The following is a 19,123-nucleotide window of genomic DNA, read 5'->3' as shown; positions in this document are numbered from 1 at the left end:
GAGGTGTGAGCTGAGCCCCTGATAGGGTGTGGGCCACCATTCGGGAGGAGAGGTGTCTGCAGCCCCTGTGGGTATCAGGGTGGGCTTCCAGGAAGAGGAGGAAGAGGTCTCGGAATGAGCTTCAAAGGATGCATAATATTCAGGATGTCTAGTCCTTTGTGGCAGCTACAAAGCACACGTGTTCAGGCCCTGGGGCCAACTCAGCAGTTGTGACCCCTCCAGCTCCCCACCACCATCCACTGCCATCCCTCCCCCAACCCTGGTGTTCAGCCCAGGCTTGGCCGCTCTGGCACCAACCAAGCCTGCAGTGGAACCAGCAGGATCCCAGATATCCCCCCAACCCAATGAGAAGGGCAGCTCTAGAGACCCAGGAGCCACTGTCTAGGCAGGCCCCTCCCTACACTGGACCCTGAGATGCCCCACGAAGAGCAGGATTTCATGGATCTCAAAGTGAGGGAGAGAAACTCACTGTCTCCAGGAGCTCGAAAAGGCAGAGGCTCAGAGAGGCACAGAACCGCCTTCAATGCTCTTCAGCCCCATCCTCCCACCTGACGTGACCCCAGGAGGCTTTCTTTGAATAACACTTACTAACAGCCCAGGCACAGTGGCTCACACCTGTAATCCCAGCACTTTGGGAGGCCGACGCAGATCACTTGAGGCCCAGAGGTTGAGACCAGCCTGGCCAACATGGTGAAACCCCATCTCTACTAAAAATACAAAAAAATTACAGGCAGGCACCTGTAATCCCAGCTACTTGGGAGGTTGAGGCAGGAGAATCACTTGAACCCTGGAGTCAGAGGTTGCAGCGAGCTGAGATCACCCCACTGCACTCCAGCCTGGGTGACAGAGCAAGACTCCATCTCAAAACAACAAAAAAACAAAAACAAAAAACACACTTATTGACCCGGTGTGGTGGCTCACGCCTGTAATCCCAGCACTTTGGGAGGCCGAGGCAGGCAGATCACCTGAGGTCGGGAGTTCGAGACCAGCCTGACCAACATGAGGAAACCCTGTCTCTACTAAAAATACAAAATTAGCCGGGTGTGGTGGTGCATGCCTGTAATCCCAGCTACTCAGGAGGGTGAGGCAGGAGAATCGCTTGAACCCGGGAGGCAGAGGTTGCGGTGAGCTGAGATCGTGCCATTGTGCTCCAACCTGGGCAACAAGAGCAAAACCCCATCTCAAAACAAACAAACAAAAACCTTATTATTAGTGTGACCTGTCACAGGCCACCACGAGATGCTCTTCTGAGTGCGGGGGCCGCTGTTATCACACCAGGACATCAGTGTCACCCAGGTGGACACGTGCCCCACAGGAGGACCCTTGGGTGGTGCTGTCACCCTGCTTAGGAAGGCAGCAGGGCACAGGGCCCAGAGTGGGGCTTGGAGGCGCCCAGCTGTCGACCAGCCCCTGCTCCACCGCTGCCCACAGAGCCTCTGGGCGGCCTCAGGCAGGTCTCCTCCCTGGTGTGCAAGCCCCTCCTCAGCCTTCCCCACCCTCCTCCCTGGACTCCAGGCCGGCAGGAGCCCCTGGCACCCTGACCAGTGCTTCCCAGTGAGGGAGGACCCTCCTCCCTAACTCCACCTGCAGAAACCTGTGGGTGGCCATCAGGGTGGGAGGCTGGTCCCGAGTGTTCTGGGTTTGTGACCTGGAGGGGTCACTTATGCCAGCCCCTCGTCAGCAATGTGGGTGGTGGAGGTGCGTGGGGATGTGCTGTGAGCATCCCCAGGCGCCTCTGCAGGGCTGCCTCCCCTGGCACACCTGTCCCCAGGCCGGGTCTGCCTACTTGGGAAGTCCTCAATCCTCAGGGATTCCCGATGTCTGCCCCCACACAATCTGCAGCTGGATGTGGGGGCAGGAAGGGAGGGCATGTCCCTGCTGGGGCAGGGCCAGGGGTGGGTCTGGGATGGAGGGGGTGGGTCCCTGAAGAGTCAGAGTGAGGGGGAGCCTCCTGGTGGCCCCTTGGGGGATGCGGGATATACAGAGGTGGGGGTGGGGCATGCTCATCCCGTGTGCCCCACAGGTCGCTGCTGGCTGGACGCCCTGGAGCTGGCCCTGCGCTGCTCTAGCCTGCTAAGACTGGGCACCTGCAAGCCGGGCCGAGACGGGGAGCCAGGGACCTCGCCAGACACATCACCCTCATTGCTCTGTGGGCTGCCAGCCTCAGCCACCGTCCACCCAGACCAAGACCTGTTCCCGTGAGTGGGGCGAGGGCACAGGGGCTGGTGCTGATTCACAGGGTCTCCTTGTAGGCGAGGAAGAGGGGAGAGGACGGCCCCAGCCGCTGCTCTGGTGGGCTGCAGGCTGCAGGCAGGGACTTGTTCGCTGCAGTGTGCCCTGGGAGCCTCGGTTCCTTCCTCTATAAAACGGGGCTGATCGTGTCAAATGTGGGTTGTGGAGGTGACGACAGGCAGGAACGTATGTGAAGTGCGGAGCAGCGAGGGGTGGGCGGCCCAGAGGGCTGTGCTGGGGTCTCACCTGTGACAGGGACCCACTGGCACCATCCACCTTCCAGACTGAACGGGTCTTCCCTGGAGAACGACGCGTTCTCAGACAAGTCGGAGAGAGAGAACCCCGAGGAGTCAGACACCGAGACCCAGGACCATAGCCGGAAGACGGAGAGTGGCAGCGACCAGTCAGAGACCCCTGGGGCCTCGGCGCGGAGAGGGACCACCTATGTGGAGCAGGTCCAGGAGGACCTGGGGGAGGTGAGAGCCCCCCAGCCAGGAGCCCCACGCGTCTCCCCTGCCTCGGCCCCTTGTTCCGGAAGCAGAGGTAGCCATGCCTCATCCTGGGGGGAGCACGCAGGGCCCAGGGGGTGGCTTTTGTCCCCATCACTTGGCAGTGAGTCCAGGAGCTGTCTTTTAGGTAAACAGGCTCCTCCCCTCTTCCAAAGAGGCTGCCCCGCTGGCTGGCTGGCTGGCATGCAGATGCGGGGATCGTGCAGGGGTTTGCTGCAAACAGGCAACTCCCTCCTTGGGCTGGAATGCGCTGATGCGAGAACAGGAGGCTCAGGAGGGGCCCTTGACCCCATCTGCTGGGCGGCCCCACTTCCTGGAGGAGCACAGAGGAGGGCGTGTGGACCTGAGTCCCCTGCTCACAGGCACCTGCACACCTGGTGCTCTCCTGGGGCCCTGGGAGAGCCATGAATGAGACAGACCTGGGCTCTGGGCCCCCAGTGTATGGGCAGCAGGAAACAAAGATGATAAACCCACAAACACAAGAGGAGGCTGGGGAGCAGGTGAGGGAGGCAAGCCGGGCCATGGGCTCTTTCTGAAGACGTGAGTGACGGGAGGGAGGATGGCGTTCCAAGAAGAAGGACCACCAGCGCACGAGCTCAAGGGAGGCAGCAGGCGGTGGGCAGCAGTGTCCCCAGAGCATGCCTGCAGATGAACAGCCAGGGCAGCTGACTCCCCGCAGCTGGAGAGAACTCACATGGCCCTGGGCACCGTGGGGCGCCTCAGGAAGGGGAGTCCGGAAGGAATCACAGGATCTAAGCTTCCGCTGGGTGACGGGTGCAGGCTGAGGAAGCCGGGCTCGCTCTGGGGTGGGGGCTGTCAGGAACGGGGGGCTCTGTGATCTGGGATCTTGTCATTCTCACCTGGGAGGCGAGACAAGAGCAAGGCCGTGGCTGTCACTGAGGGCAAGGGGCAGTCCCGGTTTCAGCAGGAAAGGGGAATTCGTTCCTTGCTGTTGTTTGGACAGCGTCGTGTTCGCATCTTGCTCTGCACAGGGACAGAGGGGGCTCATCCGTGGTCTGTGAAATCCTTGTGTTCAGTGGAACACCATGGCCTCCCTGCGGGCTGCTGTTCCCACAGAGCTCAGGCTCCTGTGCGGGGATGGGAAGGTTAGGATGGGCCTGTGGGGAGTGGACCGAGGGCCCTGGGGGCCTCGGGCTGAGAGTATTGGGGAAGCCACCGGCGGGTTAGGCAAGGGCCTCGGGACAGCCGAGGGGCGGGGGTGGACACTGGGCCACCCGTAGAGAAGACCCATTGTTAGGAGAAAGCTGAGGACACCCTGGACCCAGCTGTGATGGAGAAGGGAGAAGTGGGCAGACTCAGGGTATTTCGGAAGTTGGATTGGGTAGATCTCAGCCAGACGGTGATGAGCGACGCTGCTGTGAGCCAGGCAGAGCGGGCTGCTGCAGGTGCGAGCCTGGGGCTCCGGGCAGAGGGCATGGAGCGGGCAGCCAAGGGGCCCGGGCACCCAACCTTCAGAGGCCGAGCACAGATAAGGCTTCACAGAGGTGGGGCAGGGAGGTGGGAGGATCCAGGAGCCCAGGTGTCTCAGAGCCAGCTGGGCCGAGAGGTGGGGCAGGATGAGAAGCAGGGATGGCTGCTGGACCAGTGAGGAGTGGCGGGGACCTACGGCAAGACAGTCTCAGTAGAGAAGACGGCAGAAGCCTGGTGGAGAGGGTTAAGGAGGACGGGACGGGAGCACATGGACAGAGCAGGATTCCTGACAGCCGAAGCTACCCATGATTTCCAAGCCCCAAAGCTACAGCACTGGGCTCCCCATGACCCCTCATGGGGTCAGACATGGCTCCTGGGTGTCCACGCACACTGTCCACTGGGCCAGTGCCACCAGGATCTGTCCGTGGCCATGCGTGCACAGAGAGGTGAAGCCATTTGCCTGAGGAGTCCCAGCAGCGGGGATGAGATCCTGATGCAGGACTCACAGGCCATACTCCATCTTGCCCGCTCCCTGGGGCAGCTGCCGTCGGGCTAAAAATGCAGAGAGCCCTGAGTTCAGATCTGACCTCTGCCGCATAGCAGCTGTGTGACCTTGGACAAGTCACTTGTCCCCTCTGTGGAGGGGGAGGACCAGGGTCCCCGTTCCCTGGGGCTGCGGTGAGGTGCAAGTCTGGAGTGATTAAGGGGAGCCCTGCCACCCCAAGTCATGTATTCGGGAGCTGTGGTGAGGGTTAGATGTCTCAGAAAAGGAGGAGATGAGGGGGCCTTCGTGAGGGGCACACAGGCTTCGGAAGTGAGGGGTGAGTTCACGTGCCCGTGTCGGTTTTGCAGGAGCAGGCTCACCTCCAAACTCACCCAGTTGTCCACATTCAATATCTGAAGGCTTCTGTATATCAATCAGACCTCAATAAAGTGGTTCAAAAACAGGAAAAGAAATGTTACAATAATCTTTTTTAAAAAATGGAAGAGCAGGCCAAATCCCTGCCTCCCCAGGCAGCTGTGAAGACAGGGTGGGCTGCAGTCTCTCTGTTCCCTGGGCCCAGGGCCCCATGATGCACAGACAGGTTTCAACAGCAGGTGTTGGGAGGCTGCACCCTGGACTTTGAGGAGGGCAGGGCATGGGGTCCCTGGGCCAGGAGCAGAGACAGGAGCGGGCCTGGACCTGGGCTGCGGGTGCTCCAGGGGTGGGGTGGAGACGCATTGGGAAGAGTTCACATCTGATGGGGCTGAGTCAGCCTCATGAGGCCATGGAGGCCAGGTCAGGGGTTTACACCCTAAGGGGTGGCAGGTACAGCCTCCTCCAGCCAGAGCTGCCACTGTCCCGCCACCCCTTCCTCCCGGCTCTTCCGGGCAGGGCCTGACTGCAGCCTGTCTGCTGCAGCTGGGCGAGGCGTCCCAGGTGGAGACAGTGTCAGAGGAGAACAAGAGTCTGATGTGGACCCTGCTGAAGCAGCTACGGCCAGGCATGGACCTGTCCCGCGTGGTGCTACCCACGTTCGTACTGGAGCCGCGCTCCTTCCTGAACAAGCTCTCCGACTACTACTACCACGCAGACCTGCTCTCCAGGTGCGCACCATGCTGGGAGGGGCACCCCACACCTCGTCCTGCATCTGCATGAGACCCTGCAGCACCCCCAGCCCCTACCTGCCCTGTGGGGGCTTCCAGAGAATCCCATGGCTGATCTCAGCCCACTGTTTCTGCAGCTGTAGCCTCCCAGGGGGCCCTGTCTCCAAGATGGGCCTGGGAGGAGCCAGCCATCCGTGGTGAGAGGGGGGTCAGTCCCAAGCACTTGCCATGCACCCTGAGCCCTGCACCCTCGAGCTGGATGGGATGGGCTGCAGAGGCAGGAAGGGGGCTGCAGAGGCAGGAGTGGGGCTACAGAGGCAGGAAGGGGGCTGCACAGACTGGAAAGGGGCTGCAGAGGCTGGAAGGGGGCTGCAGAGGCAGGAAGGGGCTGCAGAGGCAGGAAGGGGCTGCAGAGGCAGGAAGGGGGCTACAGAGGCAGGAAGGGGGCTACAGAGGCAGGAAGGGGGCTACAGAGGCAGGAAGGGGGCTGCGCAGACTGGAAAGGGGCTGCAGAGGCTGGAAGGGGGCTGCACAGGCTGGAAGAGGGCTGCATAGGTTGGAAGAGGGCTGCAGAGGCAGGAAGGGGCTGCAGAGGCAGGAAGGGGCTGCAGAGGCAGGAAGGGGGCTACAGAGGCAGGAAGGGGGCTACAGAGGCAGGAAGGGGGCTGCGCAGACTGGAAAGGGGCTGCAGAGGCTGGAAGGGGGCTGCACAGGCAGGAAGAGGGTTGCACAGGCTGGAAGAGGGCTGCAGAGGCAGCAAGGGACTGCATAGGCTGGAAGGGGGCTGCAGAGCTGGAAGAGGGTTGCAGAGGCTGGAAGGGGGCTGCGCAGGCTGGAAGGGGGCTGCACAGGCTGGAAGGGGGCTGCATAGGCTGGAAGAGGGTTGCAGAGGCTGGAAGAGGGCTGCAGAGGCAGGAAGGGGCTGCAGAGGCTGAAAGGGGGCTGCAGAGGCTGGAAGGGAGCTGCGCAGACTGGAAAGGGGCTGCAGAGGCTGGAAGGGGGCTGCACAGGCAGGAAGAGGGCTGCACAGGCTGGAAGTGCGCTGCATAGGCTGGAAGAGGGCTGCACAGGCTGGAAGAGGGCTGCACAGGCTGGAAGAGGGCTGCATAGGTTGGAAGAGGGCTGCAGAGGCAGGAAGGGGCTGCAGAGGCAGGAAGGGGCTGCAGAGGCAGGAAGGGGCTACAGAGGCAGGAAGGGGGCTACAGAGGCAGGAAGGGGGCTGCACAGACTGGAAAGGGGCTGCAGAGGCTGGAAGGGGGCTGCACAGGCAGGAAGAGGGTTGCACAGGCTGGAAGAGGGCTGCAGAGGCAGGAAGGGACTGCATAGGCTGGAAGGGGGCTGCAGAGCTGGAAGAGGGTTGCAGAGGCTGGAAGGGGGCTGCGCAGGCTGGAAGGGGGCTGCATAGACTGGAAGAGGATTGCAGAGGCTGGAAGAGGGCTGCAGAGGCAGGAAGGGGCTGCAGAGGCTGAAAGGGGGCTGCAGAGGCTGGAAGGGGGGCAGCAGAGCCTGGAAGGGGGTACGCAGGCTGGAAGGGGGCTGCAGAGACTGGAAGGGGGCAACAGAGGCAGGAAGGGGGCTGCAGGCTCAGGAGCCAGGCAGAGGGAGCAGGTGGGAACAAGAGCATGGGCAGGGAGGCTTCCTGGAGACAGGGGCACCCTGGCAGCCCAGGTCAGCAGTGTCCTCTCTGCCCCAGCGTGGGAGCAGCCCTGGCACTTTCTGATTAGAAGAACCCACTTCCCCAGAGAAAATTATCCTGCTTGGGGGTGACCAGAGCGCCTGGGCCAAGTGGCCTGTTTCCAGCTGAGTGGGTGGAGGTCGGGATGGTAGGAGGGAAGGGTCAGGGAAAGGGAGGGTGGCCCACGGCCCCCGGAGCTGGGGTCAGCGTTCTCCTGCCCCATGGCAGGGCTGCGGTGGAGGAGGATGCCTACAGCCGCATGAAGCTGGTGCTGCGGTGGTACCTGTCTGGCTTCTACAAGAAGCCCAAGGTGAGCCCCTGCCAGCCAGGGAGGGTGGGGCTCCGGCCCAGGAGTCTGTCTGCTCAGCCCTCGTCCCTTGGCACTTCCCTGAGTCCCTGGGCCACCCCCTACCCCACATGGCTTAGAAGGATCCTGGTCACCCCCACAGAGGGCCCAGGTCCTTGGTGATGGGGGACAGGGCCCCACTTCCCATAGTTGGGGCCCTGGATGGCTCAGGCCGGGTCCCCAAGGGTGGTCTCATCCCTCAAGGCCCCAAGCTGGACCCCTTCCCCACCCCCCAAGAAAACAGCCTCAGGCCGTATTACAGATGGTGCCAAAAGAAAGGAGCTTTAAACCTTAAACCTCAAGGTACCTTTGAGATCTGTGGTTTTCATAAATTTTTAGCCATGGAAACCCCTTTTAGAACCCCAAACCCAGGACTCCAGTGACAGCAGGGCTGCTCTCGTTGTAGTGAGCAAGAGGGCCCGCAGCTCCCCTGACCCCACCACAGAGCCCTGGGGTTCCATGGGAAGCAAGCTTGAAAACCACGACCGTGGTTCCACTTCTTTATTGTGCAGATGGGGAAACTGAGGCTCAGAGAGTTGAAAGGATGGCCTGAGTCATACAGCAGGTTTGGGGTAGAGGCAGGACTTCTGACTGCCTGGTGCCTTCCGTGGCTTTCAGCAGGCTGTGTGCAGGTTACACCCAAGGTCCAAGGAGAGTGTGACAAGGTCAGGGTCTCGTGTCCCTTCTCCGAGCTAAGAAGTGGACAGGATTCCCCTGAGGCTGTCCCCCAAGAATGTAAACCACAGGCAAAGCATAGTCCCCGCAAAGCAGAAGTGAGGTGTTGTTCCCAGATGCTAGCAGCAAACCAGGCCAGCAGGCAGCGGGTAGCCCACCCACGCTGCCCCTCCGTCCACATCCCTCACCTGCTCTGCACAGCGGGCCTCTTACCCACCTGGTTCCTCACACAAGTCTCTGCTGTCTGCAGGGAATCAAGAAGCCGTACAACCCCATCCTGGGGGAGACCTTCCGCTGCTGCTGGTTCCACCCGCAGACTGACAGCCGCACGTTCTACATAGCAGAGCAGGCAAGAGCACCTCCGCTGCACCCGGCCTGGGCGCTGGGCTCTATGGGGCGGGGCTCTGTGAGGCGGGGCTCTGTGGGGGCGGGGCCCTGGCAGCAGGCAGGGGCAAGCGTGACCCCGAGGGCCGGCTTCCAGGGGACTCCACATCCTGCACACCGGAAGGGCTGTGGACCCAGCCGCTGCCAACAGGGATTCTTGCAGAAGGTGCAGACACCACCATGACTGTGACAGCAGACAGTGTCTCCCTAGGGAGAGGACAGTGTGTCCCATCTCCCGATGGGGCCTTCTGGGGCAACTCAGGGCCCGCAAGCCCCACAGCTGAGGCCTACCTGCCCTGGGCGTCGTAAGCGAGAGCCAGGAAGGCCCCTACCCGAATCCTGGGACCGGGGGAGGAGATGTGGCGTCAGGGACAGGGACAGGTTTTTTGGGGGAAGCTGGGCTCTCGCTTCCTGGGATTACCTGTTTCCGGGGCTGTTTACAGAGCCGCCTCCCTGCACGCAGGTGTCCCACCACCCGCCCGTGTCTGCCTTCCACGTCAGCAACCGGAAGGACGGCTTCTGCATCAGTGGCAGCATCACAGCCAAGTCCAGGTTTTATGGTGAGGGGGGTCACCCCGGGCGCTCCCTGGGGCCTCAGGGAAATGCGATGGTCGGGAGGACTCCAGGAGCCAGTGGACCAAGATCTGGATGGGGGCCATGTGCCTGTCCCTCCCAACCCCTCCTAGTCAGAGACCATGTGGTGGTCAGGTGCTCAGACCCGGCCATGAGGCAGAGCGCCCGCAGCTCCCCGAGCTGAGAGTGGGCACCTTTTGTAGGGACGCTGTGGGGACTGAGAGAGGGCACCTACATGGAAAGGTGCGGACTGGAGCTGAGCAGCCCCAGAGCACTGCATGACTATTTGAATTGGCTAAAATGAAATGAAACTTAAGGTCAAGCATGGTGGCTCACGCCTGTAATCCCAGCACTTTGGGAGGCCGAGGTGGGTGGATCACTTGAGATCAGGAGTTTGAGACCAGCCTGTCCAACATGGTGAAACCCTGTCTCTACTAAAAATACAAAAGTTAGCCGGGCATGGTGGCACGTGCCTGTCATCCCAGCTACTGGGAAGGCTGAGGCAGGAGAATCGCTTGAACCCGGGAGGTGGAGGTTGCAGTGAGCCAAGATGTTGCCACTGTACTCCAGCCTGGATGACAGGGTGAGACTCTGTCTCAAAAAAAAAAAAAAAAAAAGAAATGAAACTGAAACTGCAGTCCCTCTATTGCCAAATCACACAGGCTCAGTGTTGGCCCCGGAGTGGGACAGGCAGGAGGGAAGCTCTGGTCTTCAGAGACAGCCCCATTGGACTGCGCTGCTCTGGGGCCTGGCAGACTTGGGTGCTCAGAAAAGTGTCCGTTTACATTTCATCCCATCCGTTGTACCTTTTTCATCAGTTTCATCCATGGGCAGGTGTGCGCCTGTTGCCTCTGTGTGCTCGGCTCTCTGCTGGGTGTGCGGAAGTCTGGGAGGGGGTCCCAGGTGCGACCCTCAGGTTCAGCCCACCTTTCCCAACTCTGTCCTCTCCTCACCAGCAGTACCTGTGACTCGTGGCCCCAAGCGAGGCGTACCCCCTCCATAGGGATGTTTAAAATCTGAGCAGGGCTCAGTCGAGTTTGAAAAAGTTTGCAGCCTCTACCCTGCGAATCTGCAGTTTTGCAACTGCAATAAACCACTAACAAGTCAAAGGTGAAATAACTTCTCAGCACAGATGTCCTGTGCACACTGGACAAGGATTTTACAGAATCTGAGGCCCAGAGAGGTTAAGTGACTCACGCACAGTCACACCACTGGAAGTGCCAGGAGCGTGTTCAGCTGTTGGAAGGAGCTCAGACCCTGTGACTTAGGGGTGGCCTCAGATGTGAAGGGGCTGTCCGCACTCACTGGTCCTGCTGTCTCTTGTCTCTGCAGGGAACTCGCTGTCGGCGCTGCTGGACGGCAAAGCCACGCTCACCTTCCTGAACCGAGCCGAGGATTACACCCTTACCATGCCCTACGCCCACTGCAAAGGTGAGAGGCTCAGCCACACACTCCGAGGGCAGAGTCAGGCTCTGTGAGAGCAGCTAGATGCTAAAACCCTTTGGTTATTTGCTTGAAGGTATCTTTACTTCGCCTTCATCTGCCCATGACTTTTTTTTTTTTTTTTTTTTTTTTTTTGAGATGGAGTTTCGCTCTTGTTGCCCAGGCTGGAGTGCAATGGCGTGATCTTGGCTCCAAGTAGCTGGGATTACAGGCATGCGCCACCACGCCTGGCTAATTTTGTATTTTTAGTAGAGACAGGGTTTCACCATGTTGGTCAGGCTGGTCTTGAACTCCCGACCTCAGGTGATCCGCCCGCCTCGGCCTCCCAAAGTGCTGGGATTACAGGCATGAGCCACCGCGCCCAGCCTCGCCCATGACTTTTGAAGGTGGGTAATTCCATGTAGATGCTGTTTTACTGCCCTTTGAATATGTGCGTTTTGCTTGCCTTGTGGCGTCCATTGCTGTTGAGGATGATCAGCTGTCAGCCTATTTGTTACCTAATCTGCTTTTCCCTGTAGCTGCTTTGAAGATATTTTCCTTGCCTTGGTGCCCTGTAGTCTTGCTACAGTGTTTCAAAGTTTGGATTTCTTTTTTATTTTTTCATTAACAGACTTTCTTTCTTACAGTAGTGTTGTGTTTACAGAAAAATTGAGCAGGAAGTACAGAGAGTTCCTGTGTGTCCCCTACACAGTTTCCCCTGTTATTAACATCTCACACTGAGGTGCTACATTTGGTATCATCGATGAGCCAATACTGATACATTGTTACTAACTGACTACACAGTTCACCTTCCCTTTCACTCCTTGTGTTGCTCATTCTGTGGGTTTTGCTAAATACAGAAGGACATGTATCTGCCATTACCACATCTCACAGAATAGTTGCACTACCCTAAAAATCCCTTATGATTAGAGTGACTAGATGGAGCCACATATTCCTCAGTCCCTCCAGGCCCTGGCTTTTTCTGGAATGTCATGTAGTTGGAATCATACGGTGTGGAGCGTTTTCAGATTGGCGTCTTTCACTTGGCAATATGCACTTAAAGATTCCTCCACTAGGCATGGTGGCTCATGCCTATAAATCCCTGCACTTTCGGAGGTAGAGGTGGGGGAATCACTTGAGCCCAAGAGTTCAAGACCAGCCTGGGCAACATGGCGAAACCCTGTCTCTACAAAAAGTACCAAAAAATTAGCCAGGCATGGTGGTGCACCTGTGGTCCCAGCCTTGGGAGGTTGAAGTGGGAGAATAACCTGAGCCCAGGGGGCAGAGGCTATGGGGAGCCATCGTGGCACCAGTGCATGCCAGCCTGGGCTGGCGTGAGATCCCATCTCAAAAAAAAAAAAAAAATCTTTGCTGGGCTCAGTGGCTCACAACTGTAATCCCAGCACTTTGGGAGGTTGAGGCAAATGGATCACCTGAGGTCAGGAGTTTAAGACCAGCCTGACAAACATGGAGAATCTCCATCTCTAATAAATATACAAAATTAGCCAGACATGGTGATGCATGCCTGTAATCCCAGCTACTCAGGAGGCTGAGGCAGGAGAATCGCTTGAACCCGGGAGTTGAAGGATGCAGTGAGCCGAGATCATGTCATTGCACTCCAGCCTGGGCAACAAGAGCGAAACTCCATCTCCAAAAAAAAAAAAATTCCTTCATGTCTTTTTATGGCTTGATAGCTCTGGATTTCTTTTTAATTTTTGCTGATTGAAGGTTTTTGTTTGTTTGAATTATTTGAACCTGAGGTTTCGTGGCTTTGATGAAGTCCAGAAAATTTTAGCCATTTGTTTTAAGTGCCTCACTCCTGATTTCTCCATTTTTCCTAGAACTCCAATGAGACAGAATTTAAACCATCTCCTCCTTTGCTTTGTCTCTCTTAATGTTTCCATCGTATCTCTTATCTCTTTGCATTCTAGATAACTTATGTAGATGTATCTTTAACTCTAATTAACTTGATGTGTAACTCATCCACTGAGTTTTCCATTTTGATATATTGTTTCCCAAGAAGTTCTACTTGGTTTCATTTCAAACCTGCCTGGTTTTTTTTCTGTTGTTTGTTTTTATTTTTGTTTTGAGACGAAGTTGGGGTTTCACTCTTGTTGCCCAGGCTGGAGTGCAATGGCATGATCTCAGCTCACTGCAACCTCCACCACCTGGGTTCAAGCAATTCTCCTGCCTCAGCCTCCTGAGTAGCTGGGACTACAGGTGCCCGCCACCACACCCAGCAAATTTTTTGTATTTTTAGTAGAGATGGGGTTTCACCATGTTGGCCAGGTTGGTCTCAAACTCCTGACCTCGGGTGATCCGCCTGCCTCGGCCTCCCAAAGTGCTGGGATTACAGGTGTGAGCCAGTGCGCTCGGCCTTGCCTGTTCTTTTTATACTCGTACATTGTTCCTTGGTCGTGTTTCCAATCCTTTCTTATAAATCTTTGAGCATTGTAATAAACACAGTTGTTTTATCATCTCTATCTGGTCATTCTCATATTCTGTTTTGTTTGCTGCTGTGTCCCCACTGACCATAGTGTTGCCCTTGAAGGTGCTCAATAATTATTCAAAGAATGGCTATATTTAGTAAAACCTTGGGATTCTAATTTGCTAGTTTTGTGTTTGTTTGTTTTCGTTTTGTTGGCTGAAATTGTTTTGTTGGCTCTCACATTTTCTTAGTAGGTTGTTTCTGGGACACAGAGGAAGTATAGATTTGAATCCCAAACTTACCCTACACATTCATGGAGAGTTCTGGGGTTTCTTTTTAACCCCTGGAGTGCAGGCCCAAAACAAATGTTTCCTTGACTCTCCCTCTGGAATGAACGGCCTTTCTGCGACTGTTCCTTCTGTTGAGGGTGTAGCCATGTGAGAGTGCCTGCTTAGTGGAAATGTCTCAGAAAAAATCTCTCCTGGTTACTCTGACCCAAGGACCTGTCTACCACTTTCCACCGCAACCTCAGAAACCAAGATCTCAGATCAACAAATGCCCCTCTTTCTCTTCCCCCCCTTTCCTCTCCTCCTCCTCCCGTCTTCCCCCTCTTTCCTCTCCTCCTCCCGTCTTCCCCCCTTTCCTCTCCTCCTCCCATCTTCCCCTTTCCTCTCCTCCTCCTCCCATCTTCCCCCCTTTCCTCTCCTCCTCCTCCCATCTTCCCCCCTTTCCTCTCCTCCTCCTCCCGTCTTCCCCCTTTCCTCTCCTCCTCCCATCTTCCCCTTTCCTCTCCTCCTCCTCCCATCTTCCCCCCTTTCCTCTCCTCCTCCTCCCATCTTCCCCCTCTTTCCTCTCCTCCTCCCGTCTTCCCCTCTTTCCTCTCCTTCTCCCATCTTCCCCCTTTCCTCTCCTCCTCCCGTCTTCCCCCTCTTTCCTCTCCTCCTCCCATCTTCCCCTTTCCTCTCCTCCTCCTCCCGTATTCCCCTCTTTCCTCTCCTTCTCCCGTCTTCCCCCTTTCCTCTCCTCCTCCCGTCTTCCCCTCTTTCCTCTCCTTCTCCCGTCTTCCCCCTTTCCGCTCCTCCACCCGTCTTCCCCCTCTTTCCTCTCCTCCTCCCATCTTCCCCTTTCCTCTCCTCCTCTTCCCGTCTTCCCCCTCTTTCCTCTCCTTCTCCCGTCTTCCCCCTCTTTCCTCTCCTCCTCCTCCCGTCTTCCCCCTCTTTCCTCTCCTTCTCCCATCTTCCCCCCTTTCCTCTCCTCCTCCCGTCTTCCCCCTCTTTCCTCTCCTTCTCCCGTCTTCCCCCTCTTTCCTCTCCTCCTCCTCCCGTCTTCCCCCTCTTTCCTCTCCTTCTCCCGTCTTCCCCCTCTTTCCTCTCCTCCTCCCGTCTTCACCCTCTTTCCTCTCCTTCTCCCGTCTTCCCCCTCTTTCCTCTCCTCCTCCTCCCGTCTTCCCCCTCTTTCCTCTCCTTCTCCCGTCTTCCCCCTCTTTCCTCTCCTCCTCCCGTCTTCACCCTCTTTCCTCTCCTTCTCCCGTCTTCCCCCTCTTTCCTCTCCTCCTTCTCCCATCTTCCCCCTCTTTCCTCTCCTCCTCCCGTCTTCACCCTCTTTCCTCTCCTCCTCCCGTCTTCCCCCTCTTTCCTCTCCTTCTCCCATCTTCCCCCCTTTCCTCTCCTCCTCCCGTCTTCCCCCTCTTTCCTCTCCTTCTCCCGTCTTCCCCTCTTTCCTCTCCTCCTCCCGTCTTCCCCCTCTTTCCTCTCCTCCTCCTCCCGTCTTCCCCCTCTTTCCTCTCCTTCTCCCGTCTTCCCCCTCTTTCCTCTCCTCCTCCTCCCGTCTTCCCCCTCTTTCCTCTCCTTCTCCCGTCTTCCCCCTCTTTCCTCTCCTCCTCCCGTCTTCACCCTCTTTCCTCTCCTTCTCCCGTCTTCCCCCTCTTTCCTCTCCTCCTCCTCCCGTCTTCCCCCTCTTTCCTCTCCTTCTCCCATCTTCCCCCCTTTCCTCTCCTCCTCCCATCTTCCCCCTCTTTCCTCTCCTTCTCCCGTCTTCCCCCTCTTTCCTCTCCTTCTCCCGTCTTCCCCCTCTTTCCTCTCCTCCTCCTCCCGTCTTCCCCCTCTTTCCTCTCCTTCTCCCATCTTCCCCCCTTTCCTCTCCTCCTCCCATCTTCCCCCCTTTCCTCTCCTCCTCCCATCTTCCCCCTCTTTCCTCTCCTTCTCCCGTCTTCCCCCTCTTTCCTCTCCTTCTCCCGTCTTCCCCCCTTTCCTCTCCTCCTCCCGTCTTCCCCCTCTTTCCTCTCCTTCTCCCGTCTTCCCCTCTTTCCTCTCCTCCTCCCGTCTTCCCCCTCTTTCCTCTCCTCCTCCTCCCGTCTTCCCCCTCTTTCCTCTCCTTCTCCCATCTTCCCCCTCTTTCCTCTCCTCCTCCTCCCGTCTTCCCCCTCTTTCCTCTCCTTCTCCCGTCTTCCCCCTCTTTCCTCTCCTCCTCCCGTCTTCACCCTCTTTCCTCTCCTTCTCCCGTCTTCCCCCTCTTTCCTCTCCTCCTCCTCCCGTCTTCCCCCTCTTTCCTCTCCTTCTCCCATCTTCCCCCCTTTCCTCTCCTCCTCCCATCTTCCCCCTCTTTCCTCTCCTTCTCCCGTCTTCCCCCTCTTTCCTCTCCTCCTCCCATCTTCCCCCTCTTTCCTCTCCTTCTCCCGTCTTCCCCTCTTTCCTCTCCTCCTCCCGTCTTCCCCCTCTTTCCTCTCCTCCTCCTCCCGTCTTCCCCCTCTTTCCTCTCCTTCTCCCGTCTTCCCCCTCTTTCCTCTCCTCCTCCTCCCGTCTTCCCCCTCTTTCCTCTCCTTCTCCCGTCTTCCCCCTCTTTCCTCTCCTCCTCCCGTCTTCACCCTCTTTCCTCTCCTTCTCCCGTCTTCCCCCTCTTTCCTCTCCTCCTCCTCCCGTCTTCCCCCTCTTTCCTCTCCTTCTCCCGTCTTCCCCCTCTTTCCTCTCCTCCTCCCGTCTTCCCCCTCTTTCCTCTCCTCCTCCTCCCGTCTTCCCCCTCTTTCCTCTCCTTCTCCCGTCTTCCCCCTCTTTCCTCTCCTCCTCCCGTCTTCACCCTCTTTCCTCTCCTTCTCCCGTCTTCCCCCTCTTTCCTCTCCTCCTCCTCCCGTCTTCCCCCCTTTCCTCTCCTCCTCCCATCTTCCGCCTCTTTCCTCTCCTCCTCCCGTCTTCCCCCTCTTTCCTCTCCTCCTCCCGTCTTCACCCTCTTTCCTCTCCTTCTCCCGTCTTCCCCCTCTTTCCTCTCCTCCTCCTCCCGTCTTCCCCCTCTTTCCTCTCCTTCTCCCATCTTCCCCCCTTTCCTCTCCTCCTCCCATCTTCCCCCTCTTTCCTCTCCTTCTCCCGTCTTCCCCCTCTTTCCTCTCCTCCTCCTCCCGTCTTCCCCCCTTTCCTCTCCTCCTCCCATCTTCCGCCTCTTTCCTCTCCTCCTCCCATCTTCCCCCTCTTTCCTCTCCTCCTCCTCCCGTCTTCCCCCTCTTTCCTCTCCTCCTCCCGTCTTCCCCCTCTTTTCTCTCCTCCTCCCATCTTCCCCCTTTCCTCTTCTCCTCCTCCCATCTTCCCCCTTTCCTCTTCTCCTCCTCCCGTCTTCCCCCTCTTTCCTCTTCTCCTCCTCCCACCTTCCCCCTCTTTCCTCTCCTCCTCCCATCTTCCCCCTCTTTCCTCTCCTCCTCCTCCCGTCTTCCCCCTCTTTCCTCTCCTCCTCCTCCCGTCTTCCCCCTCTTTCCTCTTCTCCTCCTCCCGTCTTCCCTCTTTCCTCTTCTCCTCCTCCCGTCTTCCCCCTTTCCTCTTCTCTTCCTCCCACCTTCCCCCTCTTTCCTCTTCTCCTCCTCCCATCTTCCTCCTCTTTCCTCTCCTTCTCCAGTCTTCCCCCTCCTTCCTCTCCTCCCCCTCCCATCTTCCCCTTCTTTCCTCTCCTTCTCCCATCTTCCCTCTTTCCTCTCCTCCCCCTCCCGTCTTCCCCCTCTTTCCTCTTCTCCTCCTCCCACCTTCCCCCTCTTTCCTCTTCTCCTCCTCCCATCTGCTCCCTCTTTCCTCTCCTCCTCCCGTCTTCTCCCCTTTATTTTTTCTTGTGGGGGAATTCCCATCTTTTCTTGCATGCTCATTGACTCATCCATGCTTCATATATTTTTTCAACTTTTTATTATGGCAAAGTTCAAACATATATCAAAGTACAGTACACCCCATATACCCACAGCACAGCAAGGCACCCACCTTCATGCTCTCCCCTGAATTAATTGGAAGTAAATCCCAAATATCATGTCATGTCATTTGTGTATTTTATTTTATTTTATATCACTAAAGTTAAGGATTTCCCTTCTTTCTTTCTTTCTTTCTGTCTGTCTTTTTTTTTTTTTTCACAGAGTCTTGCTGTGTTGCCCAGGCTAGAGTGCAATGGTGCAATCTCAGCTCACTGCAACCTCCGCCTCCTGAGTTCAAACAATTCTCCTGCCTCAGCCTCCCGAGTAGCTAGCATTACATGCGTGCGCCACCACACCTAGCTAATTTTTGTATTTTTAGTAGAGATAGGGTTTCACCATGTTGGCCAGGCTGGTCACAAACTCCTGACCTCAGGTGATCAGCCTACCTCGGCCTCCCAAAGTGCTGGGATTACAGGCGTGAGCCCCCACGCCAGGCCGGGATTTCCCTTCTTAACCATAGCCACAATACTATCATCAGATGAAAAACAAACAAACAAACTCTTTGTTGTCATCGAGTCTACAATCTGGTTCATATCCCCAGCTGCCACGTGCCTGTGTCTTGATCCCCCACACACGTGACAGCTGGCCATTTGGCTGGGTCTCTGCATCAGGCCATGCTCCGTGCATGGATGCCCTATGTTTACATCTCCTTGATGTCCCTCCCTCCTGTTTTTCCCTTGCAGCGTATTAGTCATTTCCTCCTAGTCCCCTCCAGCATGGATTTTCCTGGCTGCATTCCTCTGCCCTGGGGATTTCCTATAAACCACGAATTGATTTGATCTCGAGATGCCTGATCACGTTCAGCACAGTTTTTTTCAACACGACGCTTAATGGGGGTTTTGTGTCTTTCCACAGCAGGGTGCACAGGGCCTGTTGTTCTTTGTGACATTAGTGGACATTGATTCTCAATTCCTGGATCCATTCATGTATCAGGCATTGCTAGATGGTGACGTTCCATCCTCTTTCACTTAATCACCGGAAGGCTTCTCAAAAGAGAAACTTCCCCTTGTCTACTATGTGGTTACTCAACAGGATTGGTTTGTTTTAGGATAAATCCCAGGTTTTTTATATTTTCAAAATAATGATTTTTTTCCCCCTGCTGTCTTCCAAAGTTGACTGGCGAAGGTCGTTATTGCCACGTATTATTTGATAGGAACGTATTTGGTGATTTCAGAACCTTTCAGTTATTAACTTTATTGATATTGAAATTGCCCCATCTTTGGCCAATGGGGGCCATAGTTGGCTCAGGGGCCCCCTGCACACCCCAGTACCTCTGCTGGCATTCTTCCTTCTGCCCTGACCATGTGTGCACCTTGGACGTTTCCTACACTAGACCTCAAATCGACCATTTCTCCCGGGAGCTCCAGGTTCCTTTCACTAGGAAATAATATTTAGTGATCACAATCTGGAGGTCAGACCTGCTTTGCTTTTCTTTCTTTTGTTTTTTTTTTTTTTTTTTTTTTTTTTGAGACAGAGTCTCACTCTGTTGCCCAGGCTAGAGTGCAGTGGTGTGATCGTGGCTCACTACAACCTCCGCCTCCTGGGCCTTCTTCCTCTGCGTGGAGCCTGGAGACCTCCCCCCTCAGAGCTGCACAGGGATGCCGCTTTGTCTTTCTAGGCTGCATAGCTTTCCATCGTGCTCATGGGC

At 56.8% G+C, this 19,123-nt stretch overlaps 1 protein-coding gene across 4 annotated transcripts in view; it reads left to right on the top strand.

The window, feature by feature from the left end:
• OSBPL5 (oxysterol binding protein like 5) overlaps window positions 1-19,123 on the top strand; it is an 84,046-nt gene that overhangs the window by 56,560 nt on the left and 8,363 nt on the right. For all 4 annotated transcript variants that reach the window (XM_055093985.2, XM_063608058.1, XM_055093983.2 and 1 more), the window contains exons 8-14: window positions 2,024-2,198; window positions 2,516-2,708; window positions 5,575-5,759; window positions 7,663-7,744; window positions 8,706-8,804; window positions 9,303-9,399; window positions 10,745-10,843. In XM_055093985.2, coding sequence (XP_054949960.1) covers window positions 2,024-2,198; window positions 2,516-2,708; window positions 5,575-5,759; window positions 7,663-7,744; window positions 8,706-8,804; window positions 9,303-9,399; window positions 10,745-10,843 — 930 coding nt within the window. The remainder of the gene's footprint in view (window positions 1-2,023; window positions 2,199-2,515; window positions 2,709-5,574; window positions 5,760-7,662; window positions 7,745-8,705; window positions 8,805-9,302; window positions 9,400-10,744; window positions 10,844-19,123) is intronic.

The sequence above is a fragment of the Pan paniscus genome, chromosome 9 (genome assembly GCF_029289425.2).
Source record: "Pan paniscus chromosome 9, NHGRI_mPanPan1-v2.0_pri, whole genome shotgun sequence".
In the NCBI taxonomy this organism is placed as follows: Eukaryota; Metazoa; Chordata; class Mammalia; order Primates; family Hominidae; genus Pan; species Pan paniscus.
This window is presented reverse-complemented; position numbering and strand designations above follow the sequence as displayed.